This window comes from Neoarius graeffei, chromosome 6 (genome assembly GCF_027579695.1).
Source record: "Neoarius graeffei isolate fNeoGra1 chromosome 6, fNeoGra1.pri, whole genome shotgun sequence".
NCBI lineage: Eukaryota > Metazoa > Chordata > Actinopteri > Siluriformes > Ariidae > Neoarius > Neoarius graeffei.
The window spans coordinates 59459501-59487283 of record NC_083574.1 but is presented as its reverse complement, the minus strand read 5'-3'; the positions used below and the strand labels follow the sequence as shown (position 1 = coordinate 59487283).

At 43.9% G+C, this 27783-nt stretch overlaps 1 protein-coding gene across 1 annotated transcript in view; it reads right to left on the bottom strand.

The window, feature by feature from the left end:
* The window catches only part of ranbp10 (RAN binding protein 10), a 182626-nt gene extending 155101 nt beyond the window's left edge, over positions 1 to 27525 (bottom strand). Inside the window, exon 1 of the mRNA XM_060923938.1 lies at positions 27185 to 27525. Within this exon, the coding sequence (XP_060779921.1) occupies positions 27185 to 27521 (337 nt within the window). The 5' untranslated portion in view covers positions 27522 to 27525. The remainder of the gene's footprint in view (positions 1 to 27184) is intronic.
* Between the last annotated feature and the right edge of the window lie 258 nt (positions 27526 to 27783).

The following is a 27783-nucleotide window of genomic DNA, read 5'->3' as shown; positions in this document are numbered from 1 at the left end:
TGGGGACTGAGGAGACAAGTTGCTCAAGTTTAGGGATAGGAATGTTAACCCATTCTTGTCTAATGTAGGATCCTAGTTGCTCAACTGTCTTAGGTCTTTTTTGTCGTATCTTCCGTTTTATGATGCGCCAAATGTTTTCTATGGGTGAAAGATCTGGACTGCAGACTGGCCAGTTCAGTACCCGGACCCTTCTTCTACGCAGCCATGATGCTGTAATTGATGCAGTATGTGGTTTGGCATTGTCATGTTGGAAAATGCAAGGTCTTCCCTGAAAGAGACGTCGTCTGGATGGGAGCATATGTTGCTCTAGAACCTGGATATACCTTTCAGCATTGATGGTGTCTTTCCAGATGTATAAGCTGCCCATGCCACACGCACTAATGCAACCCCATACCATCAGAGATGCAGGCTTCTGAACCGAGCGCTGATAACAACTTGGGTCGTCCTTCTCCTCTTTAGTCCGAATGACACGGCGTCCCTGATTTCCATAAAGAACTTCAAATTTTGATTCGTCTGACCACAGAACAGTTTTCCACTTTGCCACAGTCCATTTTAAATGAGCCTTGGCCCAGAGAAGACGTCTGCGCTTCTGGATCATGTTTAGATACGGATTCTTCTTTGACCTATAGAGTTTTAGCTGGCAACGGCGGATGGCACGGTGAATTGTGTTCACAGATAATGTTCTCTGGAAATATTCCTGAGCCCATTTTGTGATTTCCAATACAGAAGCATGCCTGTATGTGATGCAGTGCCGTCTAAGGGCCCGAAGATCACGGGCACCCAGTATGGTTTTCCGGCCTTGACCCTTACGCACAGAGATTCTTCCAGATTCTCTGAATCTTTTGATGATATTATGCACTGTAGATGATGATATGTTCAAACTCTTTGCAATTTTACACTGTCAAACTCCTTTCTGATATTGCTCCACTATTTGTCGGTGCAGAATTAGGGGGATTGGTGATCCTCTTCCCATCTTTACTTCTGAAAGCCGCTGCCATTCCAAGATGCTCTTTTTATACCCAGTCATGTTAATGACCTATTGCCAATTGACCTAATGAGTTGCAATTTGGTCCTCCAGCTGTTCCTTTTTTTGTACCTTTAACTTTTCCAGCCTCTTATTGCCCCTGTCCCAACTTTTTTGAGATGTGTTGCTGTCATGAAATTTCAAATGAGCCAATATTTGGTATGAAATTTCAAAATGTCTCACTTTCGACATTTGATATGTTGTCTATGTTCTATTGTGAATACAATATCAGTTTTTGAGATTTGTAAATTATTGCATTCCGTTTTTATTTACAATTTGTACTTTGTCCTAACTTTTTTGGAATCGGGGATTTTATATATAAAAAAAACAGAAGTACTGTGCAAAAGTCTTTGGCACATGTAAAGAAATACTGTGGATCAAAACCATTATAAATAAAACTAAGGCAATATTTGGTATGAGACGATCCTTTGCTTTAAAAAAAAAAAGGCGTTTCAGGTACGAGTGCAGTTTTATAAAGAAATGAGCTGTAGGTTTTCTTACAGAACCAGCCACGGTTCTTCTAGACACTTTGTCACACTTACTTCTTCATTTCGTACCAAAACCCAGTCGCCTTCATTATGTTTTCTTTTTTAACCTGAAAAGTAGTCTCTTATGTAATATGCTGCTCAGATACAAACTTTTTTTTCTGTAACATTTCAGTTTGTGCTGGAAAACGAACATTTGGGACATGGACTGACTCAATGTAGAAGTCATAAAATTAGTGAGTTAGTTTAGTTACGAGTGGGTTCTCACCCGAACTGATAATCACATCATCAGTTTTTCTCTGGCTCATTAGACACAAGGTACGTCACCACTCTTGCCAGAGCAGCTGGGGGTTAGGAGACTTGCGCAAGAGCACTTGAGCCAGTCCTGCTGGTTCAGGGAATCAAACCAGCAACCTTTTGGTCCCAAAGCTGTTTCTCTATCCATTTGGCAATGGCTTCCCCCTCGTCATAAAATAGAAATCTATAACAAAGTTTGTATGAAAGCGTCCCCCCCCTTGCTTTGTCAAACCACGTAGAGTTAATCAAAAGCTAATTTAACTGCACTTTAACAGTTAAAGACTCAATGGGTATTGGTACTGTTCTACTATAGTGAACTTCAAACCTTCGTTCATCATTTTGGACTGAAATTGCAGCACTGCAACAACAGCAGACAAAAGCGAGCAGAGGTAGACAGTAACGAAGTACATTTACTTGACTACTGTACTTAAGTACACTTTTTGAGTATCTGTACTTTACTTGAGTGTTTTTTTTTTTTAAACTTATAACTTTAACGTCACTCCATGTGAAAGGCAAATGTCGTACTTTTCACTCCACTACATTTCTGTCAAGGTCCTCGTTACTATGAAGCAGCTTTGAAAGTGGATTTTTTTTCTTTTCTTTTCTAAAACGTGATGGTTTTTTCGCAGGTGACACTCAGACAGTCTATCAGTAATCACTCGGGTCACGTCACATCCATAGACTATAAAATCAAGTTCAGTGATTTTCTCAGCAGCATTATTTGAACACAATCAGTTAAAGGCAGAATGGAAGGAGGCGGTTCTTCTGGAGAACGCACGCACGCACTCGTGGCCAAACCTAGATCCATGTTTCAGTTTTCTGAAAGGATTAAAGATTCGTTTCGTTTTAAATGTTTGCCTTGTTGGCCGAAAACGAACCACATGACAGCCTACAAAAACTCTCCATCCAACCTGCGGAAGCATATCGAGGGATATAAATGTTTTACTCCAAGAGAAAGCTTGCAATGAAGCTGTCTGTGCTTTTAGAGCGAGCGATAATGTTGCAATAGCTATGCAGTCTGGTTAGTCAAATGACTTTCTATGGATTTTCCCACCAAGCTGCCGTAGCCCTGTCCACGGCTAACGTTAACACATAGCTAGTTAACTTGGACACTGTTAGTTAGCATGTAAAAACAGAGTTACGCTAACATGAATGACAAGTTAACTTATCTGAAGTCCTTTTAGAAATATGTTTAGCATAATCTTGCCAAATAAACAGAATGTAGAAATCTTTCTTTTCTCGTAACATTAGCTACCCAATATGATTTCGAGTTTGAAAAGAGTTGGCTAGCATGTCAGGTGGAGCTTCACTGACTCGCTAGGTTAACGTTAAACCACCATGATGGCACAGCATGCGTTCATTTTGTGAATTCACATTTCTGTCTTCGGTAACAGCGTTAGATTTTGTAAGCATTGGAACAATAATACAACAATGCGTTGGCAGAAAATGTACTTTTAATTAGAGGTCTGTGCGGGACAGAATTTTCAGCCCCGCTCCCACCCGCTCCCGCATTGTGCAGTCCCGCTCCCGCAAAGAATTATGATTTTCAGTCCCGCTCCCGCCCGCAAATCTCGCATGATGCAGACGTTTGCATTATTTCTCACAAAAGTTCTTGTCATTGGCTTGGGGAATTAAACATGCTGAGCTTAGCTGAGCTCTCCACTGACCAATCCTTCACCTAGCGCACGTAGCGAGGGTGCACATTGCCAGGCACCTCTTTTTAAAGCAGCACTTACTTCTGAAGCACTGTGAGCTTCACTAGAGGAGCTCGGCTCTTCTGCCATGATCGGAGATCTCAAACACGGAAGAGCGGAAAGGAATCGGAAACGTACGTGAGATTAGACTACATCCGCAAATTTAGGCATCTTAAAATGTTTTTATTAATGCCAAATAAAATATCCAGCACAAATTATATATGATAGACATAAATTAATAATTTATAAATTTTATTTTAAACACGTTTTTAGTTAGTGGGACTGCAGCTTATCACCTCTCCCGCCCGCTCCCGCATTGTGCACTCCCCCTCCCGCCCGCAATGAGCTTTCAAAATTTGTCCCGCACCGCACTGCTTTGCGTCGGGTCCTGCGGGTCCCGCGGGACTCCTGCGGGAGTGCAGGGCTCCACTTTTAATACTTAAGTATTTTTAAAAGCAAAGTACTTCAGTACTTTAACTTAAGTAAAAATTTGACTGGACAACTTTCACTTGTATTGGAGTAACATTTGACCAGTGGGATCTGTACTTTGAAGTAATGAAGTTGGGTACTTGATCCACCTCCGATTGTGAGTAGCTCAGCAACAAGCTAGGAGGTTAGCGTTAGCAATAACGCAAATGTTGATTATTACCTTCCCAAAAACAGTGATTAGTATGGCTGTCACGCCATAAACGGGAAGGAACTGGGAGTTGAGAAGACTAAGTTGAGGGGGCGTTTTCGGTGGATTTTGCTGGTTGTAAAAGGGGAATTATAAGTTCCAACTTTCCAAAAAACACCATTTAAAAAAATAATAATAATAAAAATCAATCAATATCTCTCCTTCACAAAATCTGGCAAATTCAGTTCATACAGGCGTGTGGAGGAGGTCGTCAATTCACAATTTTCCCACGTTAATCGAATCTACATGATTAACTGTGCTTTGCTCATATCGATGCTGTAGTTTGACATCCCAGTGGACTTTGTTCCTCTCTGGCCAATAACAGTTCCACACATTGCTGAGCCTGAATGGCACGTCTTAACCCAGCATGTTCTTGCTTTTCATTCAAGACTCTTTCAGTTCCAGTACAGGGCACAAAACCATCAACTGGATCCAGTAAAATTTCAGCTATTGACAAGACATACACCTCAGTTACTCTACTTTCTACAAACCTCAAAATAAATGTGAAAGATTTCCAACTCTGAGCATTTGCATTGAAGACCATCGTCATGTTATTCTGGTATCCTAATTAAAGCTCAGACAGCTCTTATGTTGACGAAGCAGTGGGTCCAACAAATGAGCCTCAGTGCAGCGCTGAGAAACGGAAATGGGGCACACTCGCCAAAATAGCAGTGAAATCACCAGGGCAAGGGGGAGTCGCAGCTTAAATCCTGGATGAAGCCGAGCTGCTTCATAGCCGCTGGGACAAAAGGTGCCCAGATCCAGATTAAGACAAAGAGCCGAGCAGCACATACTTCTGTCCATACTAATCAAAGGTGATTTGGAAATCTCAAATAAACACCATTATCAGTGCAGCAATAAGAATAATCATCATGTCCTTATATTCATATTACACTGATGGAGGAAATTCCATGTGACAGGTCACACAGATGACACATGAATACACTAAATAAAATCACTGTGCAGTCTGAAAATGTAATCGGAAGCACTCGTGCATTTTTGGTGGATAGCAGATGCAGATATGACAGCGTTTTGCCAAAGTATTTATCCCCCTTGGTGTTTGTCCTGTTTTGTCGCATCACAAGCTGGAATTAAAATGGATTTTTGGAGGGTTAGCACCATTTGATTTACACAACATGCCTACCACTTTAAAGGGGTAAACTGTTGTTTTATTGTGACACAAACAATAATTAAGATGAAAAAACAGAAATCTGGAGTGTGCATAGGTATTCACCCCCTTTCGTATGAAACCCCTAAATAAGAGCTGCTCCAACCAATTCACTTCATAAGTCACATAATTAGTTGATTAAGATCCACCTGTGTGAAATCAAAGTGTCACATGATCTGTCACATGATGTCTGTATAAATCAACCTGTTCTGGAAGGACCCTGACTCTGCAACACTACTAAGCAAGCAACATGAAAACCAAGGAGCCTCCAAACAGGTCAGAGACAAAGTTGTGGAGAAGTATAGATCAGGGTTGGGTTATAAATAATATCCCAAACTTTGAATATCTCAGGGAGCGCCATTAAATCCATCATAGCAAAATGGAAAGAACATGGCACTACTACAAACCTGACAAGAGAAGGCTGCACACCAAAACTCAGACCGGGAAGCGAGGGCATTAATCAGAGATGCAACAAAGACACCAAAGATAACACTGAAGGAGCTGCGAAGATCCACAGCGGAGATGGGAGTATCTGTCCATAGGACCACTTTAAGCCATACACTCCACAGAGCGGGGCTTTATGGAAGAGTGGCCAGAAAAAAAAAAAATCATTGCTTAAGAAAACATGTTTGGAGTTTGCCCAACAACATGTGGCAGACTCCCCAAACACATGGAAGAAGAGTCTCTGGTCAAATGAGACTAAAATTGATCTTTTTGGCCATCATGGGAAATGCCGCGTGTGGCGCAAACCCAACACCCTGAGAACACCATTCCTACAGTGAAGCATGGTGGTGGCAGCATCATGCTGTGGGGATCTTTTTCATCTGCAGGGACAGGAAAGCTGGTCAGGACTGAAGGAAAGATGGCTGGCACTAAATACAGGGCAATTCTGGAGGAAAACCTGTTTGAGTCGGCCAGAAGTTTGAGACTGGGACAAAGGTTCACGTTCCAGCAGGACAATGACCCTAAACATGCTGCTAAAGCTACACTGGAGTGGTTTAAAGGGAAACATCGAAATGTCTTGGAATGGCCTAGTCAAAGCCCAGACCTCAAACCGATTGAGAACCTGTAGCATGACTTGAAGATTGCTGTACGCCAACGCAACCCATCTAACGTGAAGGAGTTGGGGCAGTTTTGCCTTGAGGAACGAGCAAAAATCCCAGTGGCTAGATGTGCTAAGCTAATAGAGACATACCCCAAGAGACTTGCAGCTGTAATTGCAGCAAAAGGTGGCTCGACAAAGTATTGACTTTGGGCGGTTGAATACCTACGCACACTCCAGATTTCTGTTTTTTCATCTTAATTACTGTTTGTGTCACAATAAAACAACAATTTGCACCTTTACAGTGGTAGGTACAGTATGTTGTGTAAAACAAATGGTGCTCCCCCCCCCCAACAATCCATTTTAATTCCAGCTTGTAATGCGACAAAACAGGACAAAGGGGGGGGGAATACTTTTGCAAGACACTGTAATAATTTTCCCAGAAGTAAAGAACTACAAGATTAAAATGAGAATATCTCCAAAATATTTTCTTGTATTTATGTCTAGATACACCGTCATATTGACCAGAACACTAATGGTGGGTGTACGTTATGATACTGTGCGATTTTGGGTTGTCCCACACGAAAGAAGACCAAATGTGAAAGAAACATGTCAATATCTTTGGTCGTCCTAAGTTGCGCTGTGACAGAGGTTCAAAGACAGCCATTGTCACAGTCTTGAGACCAAAGATAGCCTGGGGTAAAATTATGACAGGGTCAGAAATTTAGGATGACCATCTCACAACGTGACTGCCGCTATGATGCATGTTGACTAACCAACAGGAATGCAGCATGAAATTATACACTGATCAACGGCGCCAAACCCAAATGCAACAGATCTCTTTGCAAACTTGCCATCTCAAGTTGGCCTCTTCCCTCATCACGACCAGGTCCACCTCTTCCTCATCCTCCTCGGATATTTCCTCCCATACACATAAGTAACAGTATTGCAAGGGCTCGATGATTGCTTCATTGTTTACCAATATAGCAGCACAGATAGATGACATGTTATTCTTGTATATTGACTCGCATCACAACCTACGATTCAGTTGGTCTCATCATAGAGTCTCCCTACATCAAGAGTGATGTCATACCACATTTATTAGATCCATGGTGCCCAGGGAAACTGCGAGTTGGCCTAGTGGTTAGCGTGTCCGCCTCTCGACCGGGAGATCATGTCGCAGTCAGGTCATACCAAAGACCATCATAAAAATAGTACCTCCTGCCATCTGATGAGGCATGATGCGATACAGATGTGAGTCGAGTAGGGAGTCAAACTCTCGCTGTTACCAGAGGACCAGTCCTCCAGCTATGTAACAGGCGAGAAGCCAAGGGCTATAGAAATAGAGACCGGCACTGCCTCGTGGCATGAGAAGGACTTTGATGTTGCACAGTGTGGCTTGCAAAAAACTTCCACGATTGCTGAAATCATAGAATCTGTCAGCACCATAAGGGACTAAAACTCTGAAATATCAATTTTATATTCTAGATGGCGCCGCAGACGGCAGCCTCAGCACTGTGCTCTCTAGCATTTTGTTTGTTTATTCTCTATATGTCTGGCAATTCAAACCCAAATCACTCACACCAGAGGAGAACTGCTTAACATCACTCAGTTCACCCCAGATAACTTTTCACCGAATTTCACAAACACAGGCAGTTTTCTTCAGGAAATTTTAGTTTGAGGAGCGGCACTCTATGGGACATAGAGGAGGCACAGAAGGGGCAAGTGGGTCGGTGCGCTCATGAAACTCTGTATGCTGGGTTTTACAACTCCGCTTCCATCAAGCCACCTGGCAAATCTTCGCTCCCTGCCCAACAAAATGGATGAGCTGCTTCTTCTCAACAGAACGAGCAAGGAATTTGCATGTTCTGCGGCCCTCTGTTTCACTGAGACCCGACAGTGATTCAATCCCCGACATTGGTTTACCGCTCCCAGGTTTTCACTTACAGTGGTGCTTGAACGTTTGTGAACCCTTTAGAATTTTCTATATTTCTGCATAAATATGACCCAAAACATCATATTTTCACACAAGTCCTAAAAGTAGATAAAGAGAACCCAGTTAAACAAATGAGACAAAAAATGTTATACTTGGTCATTTATTTATTGAGGAAAATGATCCAATATTACATCTCATCTCATTATCTGTAGCCGCTTTATCCTTCTACAGGGTCGCAGGCAAGCTGGAGCCTATCCCAGCTGACTACGGGCGAAAGGCGGGGTACACCCTGGACAAGTCGTCAGGTCATCACAGGGCTGACACATAGACACAGACAACCATTCACACTCACACCTACCGTCAATTTAGAGTCACCAGTTCACCTAACCTGCATGTCTTTGGACTGTGGGGGAAACCGGAGCACCCGGAGGAAACCCACGCGGACGCGGGGAGAACATGCAAACTCCACACAGAAAGGCCCTCGCCAGCCACGGGGCTCGAACCCGGACCTTCTTGCTGTGAGGCGACAGTGATGACCACTACACCACCGTGCCGCCCTATTACATATCTGTAAGTGGCAAGTTTGTGAACCTTTGCTTTCAGTATCTGGTGTGACCCCCTTGTGCAGCAATAACTGCAATTAAACGTTTCCGGTAACTGTTGATCAGTCCTGCACACCGGCTTGGAGGAATTTTAGCCCATTCCTCCGTACAGAACAGCTTCAACTCTGGGACATTGGTGGGTTTCCTCACATGAACTGCTCGCTTCAGGTCCTTCCACAACATTTCGATTGGATTAAGGTCAGGACTTTGACTTGGCCATTCCAAAACATTAACTTTATTCTTCTTTAACCATCCTTTGGTAGAACGACTTGTGTGCTTAGGGTCGTTGTCTTGCTGCATGACCCACTTTCTCTTGAGATTCAGTTCATGGACAGATGTCCTGACATTTTCCTTTAGAATTCGCTGGTATAATTCAGAATTCATTGTTCCATCAATGATGGCAAGCCATCCCGGCCCAGATGCAGCAAAACAGGCCAACCATGACACTACTACCACCACCATGTTTCACAGATGGGATAAGGTTCTTATGCTGGAATGCAGTGTTTTCCTTTCTCCAAACATAATGCTTCTCATTTAAACCAAAAAGGTCTATTCTGGTCTCATCCGTCCACAAAACATTTTTTCCAATAGCCTTCTGGCTTGTCTACGTGATCCTTAGCAAACTGCAGACGAGCAGCAATGTTCTTTTTGGAGAGCAGTGGGTTTCTCCTTGAAACCCTGCCATGCACACCATTGTTGTTCAGTGTTCATGAGTCCACCATCAGGAGAACATTAACATTAGCCAATGTGAGAGAGGCCTTCAGTTGCTTAGAAGTTACCCTGGGGTCCTTTGTGACCTCGCTGACTATTACATGCCTTGCTCTTGGAGTGATCCTTGTTGGTTGACCACTCCTGGAGATGGTAACGATGGTCTTGAATTTCCTCCATTTGTACACAATCTGTCTGACTGTGGATTGGTGGAGTCCAAACTCTTTAGAGATGGTTTTGTAACCTTTTCCAGCCTTACGAGCATCAACAACATTTTTCTGAGGTCCTCAGAAATCTCCTCTGTTCATGCCATGATACACTTCCACAAACGTGTGTTGTGAAGATCAGACTTTGATAGATCCCTGTTCTTTAAATAAAACAGAGTGCCCACTCACACCTGATTGTCATCCCATTGATTGAAAACACCTGACTCGAATTTCACCTTCACATTAACTGCTAATCCAAGAGGTTCACATACTTTTGCCTCTCAGAGATATGTAATATTGGATCATTTTCCTCAATAAATAAATCACCAAGTATATTTTTGTCTCATTTGTTTAACTGGGTTCTCTTTATCTACTTTTAGGACTTGTGTGAAAATCTGATGATGTTTCAGGTCATATTTATGTAGAAATATGTAGAGGCGACGGAATTTGCTTCTACATAAATGAAGGTTGGTGTACAGATGTAACAGTGCTTAGTAAATACTGCAGCCCGAATTTGGAGTTACGGTTCCTAAATTGCAAGCCATTTTATTCACTGCGGGAGTTTTCTTCCTTCATCCTGGTTGGTGTTTACATCCCACCCCCAGGCCAGCGTGGATGATGCTCTGCAAACTCTGGCTGATCAGCTCGCCAGCCGGGAACAAAAACACACAGACGCGCTTTTCATAATTCTTGGGGACTTTAACACGGCAAAATTAAACCTGGAACGACCAAAATATATTAAGGATATTCATTGTCCCACCAGAGATAATAGCATCCTGGATCGCTGCTACACAACTCTAAAGAATGCATATCGCTCTGTTCTCCGTGCAGCTTTGGGGCTCTCTGATCACTGCTTAGTCCATCTCATCCCAACCTACAGACAGAAATTAAAATCTGCAAAACCTAGGGTGAAAACTGTGAAGAAATGGACCAGTGAGGCAACATACAAACTGCAAGACTGTTTTGACTGTACTGAATGGAGTATTTTTGAAGCTGCAACTACCAACTTGGACAAACTGACAGATAACGTCACATCCTATTATCAGCTTTTGTGAAGACATGTTTGGACCGACCAAGACCTACTACACTTACAACAATAATAAACCATGGTTCACATCCAAGGGGCAGCACGGTGGTGTAGTGGTTAGCACTGTCGCCTCACAGCAAAAAGGTTCTGGGTTCGAGCCCAGTGGCCAACGGGGGCCTTTCTGTGTGGAGTTTGCATGTTCTCCCCGTGTCTGCATGGGTTTCCTCATGGTGTTCCGGTTTCCCCCACAGTCCAAACACATGCAGGTTAGGCTAACTGGTGGCTCTAAATTGACCATAGGTCTGAATGGTTGTTTGTCTCTATGTGTCAGCCCTGCGATGATCTGGCGACTTGTCCAGGGTGTACCCCACCTCTCGCCCATCGTCAGCTGGGATAGGCTCCAACTTGCCCATGACCCTGCACAGGATAAGTGGTTACGGATAATGGATGGTTCACATCCAGACTAAGGCAACTCCGAAAGGCCAAGGAGAATGCCTACAGAAGTGGGGACAGGGCCCTCTACAAGCGGGCCAGAAATACACTGAGTAGGGAAATCAAAAAGGCTAACAGAAGCTATACTGAAAAGCAGGTTTTCAGCCCATAACCCTGCATCAGTGTGGAGAGGCTTGCAAGACATTACTACCTATAGGAGACCATCCCCCCCGCTGATGACCTGAATGCCTTCGAGTGCAGGTTTGAGAATACACTCACACCCCTCACCCACCCTTATCACAGCCTTGGCAACCCCCCTCCCCTGATGCTAAGACTGCACTTCAAGGTCCCCTTGCATTGTTTTTTCATTAATTGTGCGGTGGTCTCTAGTATGAGTGAATGCCCTGTGAGCTGGTTTTGGTGAAAAAAATGCTGTGGTTCTCCTGTTTCAGGCTGTTCTAGTTTGGTGGAGGAGTGGGTGGCGGGAGAACGACAGAATTTCAGCTCTCACTCATTAATATTCATGACATGTAAACGTGTTACCTCTGATTGGCTAACAGCACTGACACTACCTCCAGTGGGTCAGAACAAGCGAATATGGGTGGCTTTGTAAAAACTCTTTTGATTAGTTATTATGGTCTCGACATCGATGTTTTGACCAATCACAATGAAGATAACATGAATTTTACATCACATACAACAAGATTTAAAGATGACTAAAGATGGCGACTTACAAATAATGTGTAAACATCGTTGGAGTTAATAAAGTTTGAACAGCATGAAGGAACATACCCCAACCCCCCGAAATTAATTTAAAAAAAATAAAAATTCTCAACGGATTTGGCAGAATATAAAAAGGTCGTTTTTTACTCAGAAAAAGCGAAAATCCGCCGAAAAGCAGAAAACTCTCATCCCTGCCTAGCTTGTGACCATGTCATGCATGCTAACGTGGAGAATATGAACATCCTATTTCGTAACAAAAACCTTCGAACAAAAAGTTCATGTTTGACTTACAGCTTGTGAGCTGGTGGTCGATCGTCTTGACTACAGATCCAGGTATTAAAAACAACCTCGAAGCAAAACCACTACTGAAGGCACCAAAGTTTGAAAAGTCACTGTGGTCACCTCTTCTATCTTGCAATGTTGCTCCGCTTAGGTTTCGTTTCTGTCGGCGGCTTCAGCCCGACTTTGGATGCTCGTAACTCGGGCAGGGGAGGTCCCGGCCTCCCCAAACTTGGCAGCCAGTGACCTCTGCCCTCTCCCCAACGAACCAGCGCTGCCAGGGGGAGCTAGCCCCGCTCCTCGGGACGCAATTCGCCCCAAGGCGAGCCGTAGCACTCTGCTTAGGTTTCGTTTCTGTCACCAACTCCAGCCCGACTTTGAAAGCTCGTAACTCGCACAGTGGAGGGCCCAGCCTCCCCAAACATGCAGCGTTAATGTGTTACTGCCACAAAGAACACAGGCATGAACTTGTCCAGACATGTTTTCAGCTTGCTGTCAGGTCCTCTTCGTGAGCTACTGACGAGATAGGCTCTGCTGTCTCTCCTCGCACTTAAATCCGAACTTCCTTCCCATGGGCGGTCGCAAGCCAAGGTGGGCAAGGCCATGAATACTAATTTACGAAGTGACGCAAGATAGTATGGCTTTTTCAGATCCGCACATTTTTCCGACTATTTTCTTTCATAAGCTAATACAGGGAATGGGGGTAGAATTACATTTTCACATGCAGCATGCATATGCAACTCGGAGTGAACTATGGTATTTCAAAAAGAGCCAGTATTAAACGTTTTTGGTGGAAGGGCACCTTTAAGGTGTGTGAAGAGGACGTGAGATGGCTTTTCCAGAGCCAAAAAAAAAAATCAGGACAGCACCAGGCCCAGACAGAGTCTCCCCCTCCTGTCTTAAAGCCTGTGCTGACCAACTGGTCCACTTTTTTTTTTTTTTTAAACACAGATCTTCAACACAGCCCTTGAGCTGTGTCAAATCCCCTCCTGCTTGAAGCGCTCCACCACCATTCCAGTCCTCAAGAAACCATCACATGACTAAATGACTCCAGGCCTGTTGCTCTGATGTCTGTGGTCATGAAGTCCTTTGAAGGACTAGTGTTGGCCCACCTGAAGAGTATTACAGGTCACCTGCTAGACCCCCTGCAGTTTGCTTACAGGGCAAACAGGTCAGTGGATGATGCAGTCCACATGGGACTGCATTACATCCTGCAACATCTTGACTGTCCAGGGACCTACGCAAGGATCCTGTTCATAGACTTCAGCTCAGTGTTCAACATCATAATTCCAGAAATCCTCTCCTCCAACCTATCCCAGCTCAGTGTCTCACCTGCCATATGCCAGTGGATGTGTCATATGTCACAAGCTTCCTGACAGGCAGGGAACAGCAAATAAGGCTGGGAGCAGTCATGCAGTCCATCAGCACCGGCGCTCCTCAGGGATGTGTGCTCTCCCTACTGCTCTTCTCCCTTTCCACCAATTACTACACCTCCATGGACCCAACTGTCAACCTCCTGAAATCTGCAGATGACACTACAGTTATAGGCCTCATCCAAGATGGCAACGTGTCTGCATACAAGCGGGAAGTCAAACGGTTGGTGCTCTGGTGCAGTCAGAATAAGTTGGAGCTAAACACGCTCAAGACAGTGGAGATGATAGTGGATTTCAGGAGACGCCCCTCTGCGATGCTCCCCCTCACAATATCCAGCAGCCTTGTGTCAACTGTAGAGACCTTCAAGTTTCTGGGAAGTATCATCTCACAAGACTTGAAATGGGACTCGAATATCAACTCCATTTTTACAAAAGCCCAGCAGAGGATGTACTTTCTGTGGCAACTCAGTGAGTCTGGCCCGTCACAGGAGCTGCGGACACAGTTCGACACCGCGATCACAGAATCCATCCTGTGCACATCTATCACAGTCTGGTTCAGAGCAGCCACAAAACAGGACAGGAGCAGACTGCAGCGAACAGTAAGGTCAGCAGAAAGGATCATCGGTGCTCCCCTGCCCAGCCTCCAGGATTTGTACATTTCACCATCCAGGAAGCAGGCAGAAAAAAAAACAAAAATCATGAAGGACTCCGCACACTCTGGTCACAACCTTTTCCAACTCCTCCCCTCCAGCAGGTGCGACAGAGCACTGCGAACCAGAACCACCAGACATAAGAGCAGCTTTTTTCCCCCCATTGATCAACATCATAAATATCTGACCTGAACCATCCTTGCCATTATACTATTGTCCCACTTGTACCTCCTGTATACTCATGTTTGTACTACCTCACTGCACTCTGTGTACTCTGACTGGCATGTATTTAAAAAAGGTCAAGTCCTTCCTGCGCCGTGTGGCGCAGATCTCCGTTTCCGCAGCCCTCGGCCTCTCGCCTATTGCATAGCTAGGGCTACAGTGGGGGGCTAGTCCTCTGGTAACCATGAGAGTTTAACTCCCCACTCCCATCTATATTGCAGCGTGCCTTGCCAGATGGCAGTAGGTACCATTTTTATGATGGTCTTTGGTATGACCCGACCGTGAATAGAACTCACGATCTCCCAATCGAGAGGCGGACACGCTACCACTAGGCCACTAGCCGGTTTGACTGTTGTGTATATTGTGCATCACTGTTTATTGATTTATCCAAAGCGTTCGACACAGTTGATCATGATGTTCTAAAACTTAGGTTGCTAAATTCTGGGCTTTCAGAGAATGCCGTTGCTTGGTTTTCAAATTATCTTTGTGATAGGTCACAGTGTGTTAAATATGATGGTCTATGCTCAGAAGTTGTTCCCATCCTCAAGGGTGTCCCTCAGGGGTCTGTACTGGGGCCTCTTCTATTTACTATTTACATAAATAACTTGGGACAAAATGTATCTGATGCAAATTTTCACTTTTATGCTGATGACACAGTCATTTATTGCTGTGCTGTTAGCCTAGAAAAGGCCATTGAAAATTTGATAAATGCTTTTACTGTGGTACAAAATAATTTACTTCAGCTGAAACTCATTTTAAATGCTGATAATACTAAACTAATGCTTTTTACCAGCTCTAAGGTTAGGCCCTTAACTATCCCAAAGGTTGTCACACTTGAGGGTGGTGAAATTGAGATTGTTGATTCTTATAAATACTTGGGAATACTGATTGATGATTCCTTAACTTTTAAGCCTCATGTACAAAACCTAGTGAAAAAGCTGAGACTAAAACTGGGTTTTTATTTCCGTAATAAGTTATGCTTTTCTTTTAATGTAAAAAAGCAACTTGTTGCGGCTACTTTTCTATCCGTACTGGACTATGGTGACCTATTGTATATGCACTCATCTACTCAATGTCTTCTTAAGTTAGATTCTGTTTATCATGCTTCCTTGAGATTCATAACCAACTGCAGAGCTCTTACTCACCACTGTGAGCTCTACTCAAGGGTAGGCTGGCCCTCTTTGACCACTCGTAGGCTCTGTCACTGGTACATATTTATATACAAAGTGATTATTGGGCTGCTCCCATTGTATTTGTGTGAACTCATTAAGCATAAAAACACTGGACAATATGCCCTACGTTCACAGAATCTGATTTTGTTGGATGTCCCAAATGTTCGTACGGAATTAGGAAAGAAGGCTTTTGTATACGCTGCACCTACAGCATGGAACCTGCTTCAAAATGAACTTAAGATGCGCCTATTTATCACTCTGGAAGCTTTTAAATCAAAAATGAATGAAAAGAAAACTGACTCTCTAAGATGCAGATGTTTCTTAAATTATTAGCTAAGCTTATGTCCTCAAACGTTTAATCTGTGTTGTATGTCTGTAAATGATACTAACTTTGTGTTTCAAGCTTGCCGCTGCCTGTCTTGGCCAGGTCTCCCTTGTAAAAGAGGTTTTTAATCTCAATGGGATTTTTTTTTGTTACCTGGTTAAATAAAGGTTAAAAAAAAAAAATAAATAAAAAAATATTTTTCGTATATTGTGTCTTGTCTGGAAATATCCTGCATACTGTTTGTAAATGGTGTACTGTTTATATTATTGATATTATACATATGTATGCTGTATACTGTATATTAGATATTGTATATTATTGACAGATTTTTTATGCATAGACATTGTATAATAATATACATTCAGGCCACTTTTTTTTTCTATGAAATGAAAACATGTATTCTATTCCTTTCTAGTAGGTTTATTGATAGCATGCAATATCATATCGCTCCATGTATTATGCCGCTCTCCCCAATGGAGAACGAGCATGCAATATTGTTATAATATTGCACATTGTCAAGACAACACAACATCACACGTCAGACTTCATGCGAATATCCAATGACATAACTTTTCTGCTACGCGTGCGCACAATCATTTCTTTGTCTGCCAGGAAAGACGAAGCTAATCCAGTGCTACTGCTCGGATTAAACACTAAATAAATAAGCTGAAGATGTGCTGAGCACCCGAAAGGCTACCAAAACTTGATTATATATTCTTCACGCATATTTACAAGAGAAAAACATGCCAACAGACATCGAAAAACTGGAAAAGAGACACGTCTGAGATGTAAAACTACCGCGCTAGCGAGTGACTGTGACAGTTTGTAAATAAACATGGCCACGAGGTTTGCTTCGTTAAAAGCGGAAGATTCTGAGAGAATTTTGGCTACCAGGTCACTCCACTGTGTGGTAGTCTGGCTAACGCGACTGCAAAGCTCTACGAGCTATTGGTCTGGCCAAGATATTAAGCCCAACCATTTCCCAGAGCCCGTGGTTGACCCGCCTCCCTGAAATACCTCAGTTTGCTACTGGTCGAAGCCAGAAAAGGCTGTGACGAAGCTTAAACCAATCACATCACTCTTTCCTCTGACGTATGTGACGCGACGATAGGATTCTCGCTGAGCCCCATTGATCTGGCTACCAGCGGGGCTAACTGGTAGATTAAACTCTTACCGAAGCCGGTCGGGAGCAAGGCGAAAACGTCCTTCCTTTCAATAAATACCTCCAGGGCTGCTCTTTGCTCCGTTTTCAATGAGAACTTCCCGTTGAATGCTTTCAATACAGCATGATTCTGTAAACAATCTATGGCTTCCGGTCGCAGTTCTACTACGTCACTGCCTTGAACACGCCTCTAACCAGGGCCGTTGGAGATGCTCAAAGTTGATTGGCTCCCGATTTTTCCGGAGCTTGGAAGAGCTGGAGATAGCTTGCCTGGCCAGACTAAGCTCGCAACAGGCCCTCGTGTTGCGTCACGCTTAGGATGGGCGGGCCCAGGCTACTGTGTGGAGCTGTCGATGCCGATTCTAAAAGTAACTAAGTAAATTACACAGAGATAATGATAATTATTATTATTCAGCTTGACTGTACTAGCATTGGCCTTCACTAACACTACACCAGCTAGAAGGTAACTGGACTGCTGCGCTAACTGCACCAAGTCGCGAGTAAGATAGAGTTGGCCTTTGAGAATGCTGATATGAAGAGAGTGTATATTATTATTATTATTATTATTATTATTATTATTAATAATAATAAATAAAATAAATAATTTTAAAAATTACTTTTTTGTGGTCTATCAGATATATTCCATTCAGCTAGCATGATATTGAAGTCGACGAGTTCAATATCATGCTAGCTGAATGGAATATATCTGAGAGATCACAAAAAAAAAAGCCAGCCAATATTATTTAAATATACACTACCGTTCAAAAGTTTGGGGTCACCCAGACAATTTTGTGTTTTCCATGAAAAGTCACACTTTTATTTCCCACCATAAGTTGTAAAATGAATAGAAAATATAGTCAAGACATTTTTCTGGCCATTTTGAGCATTTAATCGACCCCACAAATGTGATGCTCCAGAAACTCAATCTGCTCAAAGGAAGGTCAGTTTTATAGCTTCTCTAAAGAGCTCAACTGTTTTCAGCTGTGCTAACATGATTGTACAAGGGTTTTCTAATCATCCATTAGCCTTCTGAGGCAATGAGCAAACACATTGTACCATTAGAACACTGGAGTGAGAGTTGCTGGAAATGGGCCTCTATACACCTATGGAGATATTGCACCAAAAACCAGACATTTGCAGCTAGAATAGTCATTTACCACATTAGCAATGTATAGAGTGGATTTCTGATTAGTTTAAAGTGATCTTCATTGAAAAGAACAGTGCTTTTCTTTCAAAAATAAGGAAATTTCAAAGTGACCCCAAACTTTTGAACGGTAGTGTATATAATGTTTATTATAGATGGATAGATTGTAGATATTTAGATATTGCATAATACAGATATTTTAGACATAGTGTATAATATAGATATTACACACACATACATACACATACATATATATATATATATATATCCCCCCATCTCTAGAGAGACACCAACTGCCGGAACCAAATTCCTTGTGTGTGTCAACGTCCATAGCCAATAAACATGGTTCTGATTTCAGGGCCACAGTTCTGAAATCTGAATGTTCTAGGAGAGAATATTAGAAAGGAGGCTAAGATCCTCTCGGAGAGCTAATGTGGTTTTAGACCAGGAAGAGGAACTGTAGACCAGATCGCAGCTTTGAGATTATTTCTGGAGAAAAGCTGGGAATATGACATCAAATCAACACATCTGTTTCTTGGACCTGGAGAAAGCTTTCAAGAAAGTACCTCGAGATAAAATGTGGAAAGTAATCGAGGAAACAGGGATTAGCAGCACTCAACTTATAGCCATCAAGAGTATGTACAAGAAGCAAAGCAGCACTGTCTTTGGAAGCACAAAATACTTTGCCATCAACACCGGCGTACGACAGGGAAGTGTCCTTTCACCTCTCCTGTTCATCCTCTACCTCAATCATATCATACTAAATGTAGAACGGGAGGATTACAAAGCTGAGCGGTTTGGGTATGCTGACGACGTAGCACAGACAGGAAAGTATCGCCCGTCTACAAACCATTGTGAACCAGTGGGACCAAGAGCTAACCAAAGTGGGCCTGAAGTTAAGTTACAACCAAACAGAATATGTGAAAGTAGGAAGACATCATTATAAATGGAAATGTCCTCAAACAAACAACAAGCTTCAGCTATCTAGTTGAAAAGGAAGTCAACAACAGAATCACCAAGTTCACTAAAAACCTTAATGCACTTTACCCACTCCTCAAAGAAAGGAAGATAGCACAAGATGTGAGAGTGTGCATTTACACAGCCATCTTAAAACCGTACAGCAGTGAAACATGGACCCTAACACAAAAACTCAACACAGAAACGAGAGTCCTACGACTGATCTATGGAGGAGTGACTAGGAGGAACAGGATCAGGAATGGAAAAAGAAAAAAAAAAAAACGAAATTCGCTTCCATCATCGAAAGGAACCAGCTCAGATGGTATGGGCATGTACTTAGGATGCCAGATTCCAGGGACACAACTGGAAGCCAAAGACCAAAAGGCCAACTGGCAGACCGAGAAAACGATGGGAAGATCAGATCAAAGAAATCGCTCAAAGGGAAGAGAAAGACTTGAGGAAAAAAAAAAAAAAATCAAGGATATGGCCCAAGATAGACTGGAACGGAAGGAATTCGTCAAGAGGCTTTCAACTGACAGGCATCCAGGTGAGCAGTTCTGAGATCATGTCCAACAAGCAACTAAGACTGACTTTAATATACAAATCAGTTACTGCTATTTATGTTCCAGAGCTGCACGGTGGTGTACTGGTTAGCGCTGTCGCCTCACAGCAAGAAGGTCCTGGGTTTGAGCCCAGCGGCTGGCGAGGGCCTTTCTGTGTAGAGTTTGTATGTTCTTCCCGTGTGGGTTTCCTCCACAGTCCAAAGACATGCAGGTTAGGCTAATTGGTGGCTCTGAATTGACCATGAGTGTGAATGGTTGTGTGGTGACTTGTCCAGGGTGTACCCCGGGATAGGCTCCAGCTTGCCCTGTTGAACAGGATAAGCGGTTATGGATAATGGATGGATATTTATGTTGCCTGTACAAAGGATACAAGTGAACAAGCAAACACTTGAGAGGTATAAGCTGAGACATTAAAGTGCATATCACGGGTAAATTCAGGAGCAAGATCAATGTCATTCTCCTATTTTATACGAAACTTTGGTCAAATATCTGTCACATTTTGCATTTTGTGCAATTTTTTTACCTTGCACAATACCAGAAAAATTCAGTTGAAATCGAGCCATTTGAGGCGAATTGGGCCGCCTCTGAAAAAACTTGGCATTTGGATTTCCCGGCAAACATTGATTTTCGTGACGTCGCGTGCGGGACGCCTCCCTCTGAATCCTACGTCAGCGCTGGTTTGTTTATGAGAAAACGACCTGGTGGTTTTCTGCAAATTTCTTCAACATTATCGTGTAATTATTAAAATGGTTAACAGATGTATCGTAGGAGGGTGTAGCAACACCAATCTTGATGGGATTAGTACTCATCGTTTCCCACACTGCGCTCAGGTGACAATTCCATATTTCAATGCAAAATCGCAAGCTGCTAAACTTGGTCTACACAGGCTGTGCACTGAAACCGTGCAAGCTCGCGCAGCCTGCTGGCGCTTCCGCAGGTGACGTCACGAATCTGGGTCCAGACTCCCTTGGGATTTTTCCAGACGCGTTATTTTTTTTCTGCTGTAGACAGATGGCCTTGTGCAAAATTACCCTTCTGGATGAGTGTGTAAAGGGACATTTTTTCATTTAAAAAAAAAAAATGAATTTGGTCCAGGATATGCACTTTAAGACGTCCCTCTGAGTTACATGTCGGTCCTGGGATCGAGATGCTGATCTCTTCTGCTCCTCGGACCTGCCTGATCCATCCTGGTGCCCTGTGTCTGGTTGGAGTCTCATTGCATCGCTCCTATGGAGGGCGGCCCCATGTGGACAGTTGGGGGTCGCGCCTGGAGGACGCTCTGGACTCTTGCAGTGGTGCTTTTGTGGCTGGGGACTACAGTTGACTTGCTGACTTTGGGACTGCGGTTGTCGTGAACAGTTTTGCGCTCGGGTTTCCATCGGTGGGGGTTTATAGCATCAACGAAGCTGACTTTATGTAAGGACTGTTAATGTTATAGCCATGCTGTCTGTTGTTACCCAAATGAGGATGGGTTCCCTTTTGAGTCTGGTTCCTCTCGAGGTTTCTTCCTCATGTCGTCTGAGGGAGTTTTTCCTTGCCACCGCCGCCACAGGCGTGCTCACTGGTAGAGCCGGGCGATAAATCGATTTTATCAATTAATTTGTATTTACAGTTAAGGACGATGTGTTTTTATGAAAATTGGTTTTCTCTCAGTTTTAACTTCCACCACCGACGCTCCCCTCTGCACATGTACAGAACGGATCGGGCAGCAGGAATGGATCGGGCACTGACACTATAGCCCTCCTCCCGCACGCTTACCATAGACACACACAAACATGGCAGCGACTGGGGGAAAGCTACAACTTGTGCCCAAGAAAGGAGTAACTTCGTCCGTGATCTGGAATTGGCTCGGTTTTGCAGCAGACCAAACAAGTCCTCGTTGTCAGGTGTGTTTGAAAACGGTTGCTTCCAAAGGAAGCAGCACAATGAATTTATTCCAACACCTTAAACAGAAGCCTGCAGCGGAGCGGGAGAAGTGCTGCTCCCAGCGGAACGAACACAGCCGCCGTACGAGTGCACCATCCACAGTAAAGCAAGCAACCATCCCGGACACATTTTTTAACTGTGTGCCTTATGGGGCACGGTGGAAGGCAATCACAGATGCTATTGCGATGTTCTCATCTACAAGCTTGCTTTTTGGCTTCTGGTTGCACTTTAACCCCAAAGGGGAAATTTAAGTCTCATCTCATCTCATTATCCTTCTACAGGGTCGCAGGCAAGCTGGAGCCTATCCCAGCTGACTACGGGAGAAAGGCGGGGTACACCCTGGACAAGTTGCCAGGTCATCACAGGGCTGACACAGACACAGACAACCATTCACACTCACATTCACACCTACGGTCAATTTAGAGTCACCAGTTAACCTAACCTGCATGTCTTTGGACTGTGGGGGAAACCGGAGCACCCGGAGGAAACCCACGCGGACACGGGGAGAACATGCAAACTCCACACAGAAAGGCCCTCGCCGGCCACGGGGATCGAACCCGGACCTTCTTGCTGTGAGGTGACAGCGCTAACCACTACACCACTGTGCCACCCAAAATCAAAGATTTTTTTTTTTTAAATCGCCCAGCTCTACTCATTGGCGATAGATTAGGGATAAAATTAGCTCATGTTTTAAATTGATCAAATTCTGTAAAGCTGCTTTGCGACAATCAGTGCGTTTACATGCACATCCAAATCGAGCTGCTGTCGGTAATCGAGCTAAGGGTCCCAGCAGGGGTGCCAGAGAAATCCAATCCTACATGCACACAAGGAAATCGAGCTATTGTGTGAGGTACATTGTGCACCCGAGCCACAGGTGGCGCTACACGCCCCATCGTGTTGGTACACTTCCGGTTGTCGTCATGAAGAAGAGCTATTCAAGAGTATAAACAAAGTTATCAGTTCCGTGTTCACAAGAAGAACGACGACGAGGACAGCAACATCGAGATTATATATATCAACTATACAATAACAACTCCTTAAGCTGAATGAGCATGAACTCTATCTCCTCATTGCTCCAGAAGTGCACATTTCTACGACTGTTGTCATGCCGACCGAGGCTGTTGTGTTTCCTGCTTGTGGTCTCGTCACTCCCGGAAGGGGCAGTGCTGAAGTAAGTAGCTCGATAGGGTTTACATGCACCAAGTAGCTCGGCTACAATCGCATAATCTAGGTCGTGTAGCTCCAGTTCGGTTCGATTTCAGCCGAGCTAAGGTGTTTCCATGGCATTCAGTATGTTTACATGCACATCCAAATCGAGCTACTGTCGGTAATCGAGCTAAGGGTCCCAGCAGGGGTGCCAGAGAAATCCAATCCTACATGCACACAAGGAAATCGAGCTCGTGTGAGGTACATTGTGCACCCGAGCCACAGGTGGCGCTACACGCCCCATCGTGTTGGTACACTTCCGGTTGTCGTCATGATGAAGAGCTATTCAAGAGTATAAACAAAGTTATCAGTTCCGTGTTCACAAGAAGAGTGTTTGTAGTTTGTATGTACGAACAGAAGTGTTCCTAATAAAATGGCCACTAAGTTGAAGTTGATCTGTAATGGTGAACATATTAACTGTTAGCCTGATAACATGCTAATAACTTACCAACTAATTGGAAATGGGTGCGTGCATGCCCAGACACAAGTGTTCCTAATAAAGTCGCGGCTAAGGTGACGTGTCATGCTGACCGAGGCTGGGTTTTTTGGGGGTTTTTTTTCGACCGAGGCTGTTGTGTTTCCCGCTTGTGGTCTCGTCGCTCCTGGAAGGGGCAGTGCTGAAGTAAGTAGCTCGACTACGTAGCTCGATAGGGTTTACATGCACTAAGTAGCTCGGCTACAATCGCATAATCTAGGTCGCGTAGCTCGATTACAAGAAATCCAGTTCGGTTTGATTTCAGCCGAGCTAAGGTGTTTCGTTCAGTGCGTTTACATGCACATCCAAATCGAGCTACTGTCGGTAATCAAGCTAAGGGTCCCAGCAGGGTGCCAGAGAAATCCAATCCTACATGCACACAAGGAAATCGAGCTATTGTGTGAGGTACATTGTGCACCCGAGCCACAGGTGGCGCTACACGCCCCATCGTGTTGGTACACTTCCGGTTGTCGTCATGAAGAAGAGCTATTCAAGAGTGTAAACGAAGTTATCAGTTCCGTGTTCTCCATTGTGCGTTTTTCTCCCGTCCATGAATTTTAATATATTCAACTCCTTAAGCTGAATGAGCATGAACTCTGTCTCCTCATTGCTCCAGAAGTGCACGTTTCTGCTCGCCATTTTCTCTTCTTCGTTTGTTCCTCCTGACCTCTTCTGCTGCTCGCGACTACTGTTGTCATGCCGACCGAGGCTGTCGCGTTTCCCGCTTGTGGTCTCGTCACTTCCGGAAGGTGCAGTGCTGAAGTAAGTAGCTCGATATGGTTTACATGCACTAAGTAGCTCGGTAAAAATCGCATAATCTAGGTCACGTAGCTCGATTACGAGAAATCAAGTTCGGTTCAATTTCAGCTGAGTTAAGCTGTTTCCATGGCATTTAGAACTTCGATTTCAGTCGAGCTACGGCAGAAATTAGATTTTCTCTATGTGCATATAAACATACTCAGTAAGTTTACATGCGCATCCAAATCGAGCTGCTGTCGGTAATCGAGCAAAGGGTCCCAGCAGGGGTGCCAGAGAAATCCAATCCTACATGCATACTGTGAAATCGAGCTATTGTGTGAGGTACATTGTGCACCCGAACCACACGTGGCGCTACACGCCCCATCGTGTTGGTACACTTCCGGTTGTCGTCATGAAGAAGAGCTATTCAAGAGTATAAACAAAGGGACTACAGGCGGAAATTAGCATGTACTGCTATAACCTGGTACAGACATCTGTCCTTACCACAAGGATAATGTTTAATTTGTACACTGTCCCTTTAAAAATAAAATAAACTCTAAGAAGAGTGTTTGTAGTTTGCATGTACAAACAGAAGTGTTCCTAATAAAGTGGCGGCTAAGGTGAAGTGTCATGCCAACCGAGGCTGTTGTGTTTCCCGCTTGTGGTCTCATCACTCGTCACTTCCGGAAGGGGCAGTGCTGAAGTAAGCAGCTCGACTGGGTTTACATGCACTAAGTAGCTCGGCAGAAATCGCATAATCTAGAGGGGTGTTCACACGGCAACTTTTACTCCGGTGTAGCACCGGGGCTGCCCTGGTAGAGCGTTCACACGGTACAAAGTTATACCGGTGTAGCCCCTGAAAGCTGCTTAAACCGGTGCAAATCTAACCCTGCTCGGGAGGTGGTTTAAGAAATTTACTCCGGAGTAAATGCTAGTTTGCGGGGCAGCACCGATATAAAATGGGACGTCTGAACGCTACAGGGGTAGACTCGCTACGCGTGAGGAGAGTTGATTACATAAGGGTATTGCATAATTTGCATCCTGGTATTTTGCGCTTCCAAAATGGCGAATATCAACAACAACAGAACTGCGTGTCTTCCAGTGTTGCCAGATTTGGCAGTTTTAAGTGCATTTTGGCGGATTTGAACATATTTTGGGATGGAAAACGTCAGCAATATCTGGCAACACTGGTGTCTTCATCCACGTTGTTTTCCCGGCGCTTGGTGATGCCATGACAACCGGGAAAAAGAAGTACATTTTCACGCATGCGCATATTTCATTTCCGCATTATTACTATCGGAAATGATAGTAATAATGATAGGAAATGATAGTAATAAAAGGAAATATCAAAACTTTATTACTATCAAAGGAAATGATAGTAATAAAGTTTTTGCTACTATAACACGGTCGCAGAAACTGCCGTGTGACCGCAAGTGGGGCTGCACCGGTGCTAACACGCTTCTCTCTAGTAAGCAGGGTTGTGACGTGTGAATGCTGCGCAAAATTTACACCGGTGTAAGATAAATCGCAACAAAATACATCGGTGCAGCATCGATGCAAATATGTGCCGTGTGAACACCCTATAGGTCGTGTAGCTCGATTGCGAGAAATCAAGTTCGGTTCAATTTCAGCCGAGCTAAGGTGTTTCCATGCCATTTAGAACTTCGATTTCAGACGAGCTACGGCAGAAATTCGATTTTCTCTATGTGCATGTAAACGCACTGAATGTTTATTGTGAAAAGCGCGATACAAATAAACTTGACTTGATTTGACGTCACAGTCTCGGCGTGACGTCACGTCGACCGCTATGACGTCATGCCGTTCGACTCGTTTGTTTCTGTGTTACGCAAGTGACGTGAGGGCTTTATTTGTGTCTTCTTGGAAGCCTGTTTGGGCTGACACGGGATACTGGAACGGTTCTGCTGGTCATGTCTGACTGAGGAATGAACCCGTTTCAGAGCGAAAGTGTAATTTTATCTAATTATCGTGTTTTCAGCGGGTCGATGCGCCCTGACCCTTTCGAACAGGTTCATAAATAGCTAATGCAGCAGTGTGTTGTGACAGACTGGACAAATCAGCTTCAGTGCTGGAGAAGCTCGAAAATAAGAACAAGAGGGCGCTTAAACAAAAAAAAAAAGTGGGATCAGGGAGGGAAGGGTTTCAACACAATATACACCATCTGCAATCAGAGAGAGAGAGAAGGGCTGAAGGCCAGAGCTCACTATCTTAAAACACTTGAAATGTTCCACTAATCCACAACTTTGAGTTGATCAAATGCTTAATCCACCCAGTCTGAGCACACACACACACACGATGTGGAACTAAATATAGCTAGCTACTGTCTAGCTTGCTAAATCACACAGAAAATACTCAAGTTTATCATGTGAGTTTTGCTACAGCAGGCCAGATGACAGCTCCTTGGTTGAAACCTGGACTCTGTGTGTGTATTTCCATGACACACACACACTGGTATAAATCAGCGATTGGGAAACCGTTTGAGCAGTCGCCTATCTAGCCGGTTAATGTTACCTGTATTCCCATGGGCAATACAGGGCTTGCTAACACTTTGAATAATTTAGTGGAAAAAAAAATGAAGGAGAGTGTTGTTAAGTAAAACATGTCTTGGCATGGTTTAAAATCCTCCTGGGAGAACAAGTTAGCAAAGTCACTACTGTAATGCGTTCTATTGCAAAACAAGACAGGCGCTTTGTAATTTTGTTTTGTTTTAAACTAACTAGCTAGCTAGCTTAGCTAACTCCTGTAGCTAGCCAGAGCCTGAGCTGGTTGTTGTTGCTGTACATTTGGGCAATTTTTCTTTTCTTTTCTTTTCCTCTGCTGAAACAAAGCACAGGGACGGAAAATCAGCTCAGAGAGATTTCAGACATTCAGATTAAAAAACACACACACACACAGCGCCCCTTTTTCCTTAGGCCCAAACCATGACAGTTAAGCAGACTGTCCCGCCTGTGTACCTTTATAATGGACCCGCAGATTGTTCTGCGACAGCCCGATGTAGCTGTATTTATCCTTGGGGCTCCAGGACCGGGGTAAAGGGGTCTCTTCCTCGTTCACGGCCGGATAGAGCCGCTTCAGACGCTCGTTCAGCTCCTGCTCTTGGTCATTTAAAGCAGGATCCACCTGTAACAGGCTGCCTGCTCCGAGCTCTGCCATTTTGGGTTGTGTTTTGTTTTCCTTTCTTTGCTTTTCCCTACCTAGTTGTGTCAATCTTCTAAAAGACAGAACGATACACTGATAGCAGTAGCGATATCCCCGGATAACCAACGTTCTAGAGTCAGGCGCGCGGTGCATTCTGGGTAACGTAGTCGAACGTCTTGTCATGCGCAATACACATAAATGACCAGCAGGGAACTATACAACTACAATACCCATAATATAACGTACACGAAGCTCTCAGAGAGGACAGAGACAGAAGTGGAGCTCAGTACATGTAGTTTCAGAAATGAATAAGTGCACATTCATGGTGTTGGCGACTCATTGACACACGGAACCTATTATCGGAGTGTTTCAGGATCATAGTTTAGATCCAACTTCTTTCTCTGGGTCCTCTTTA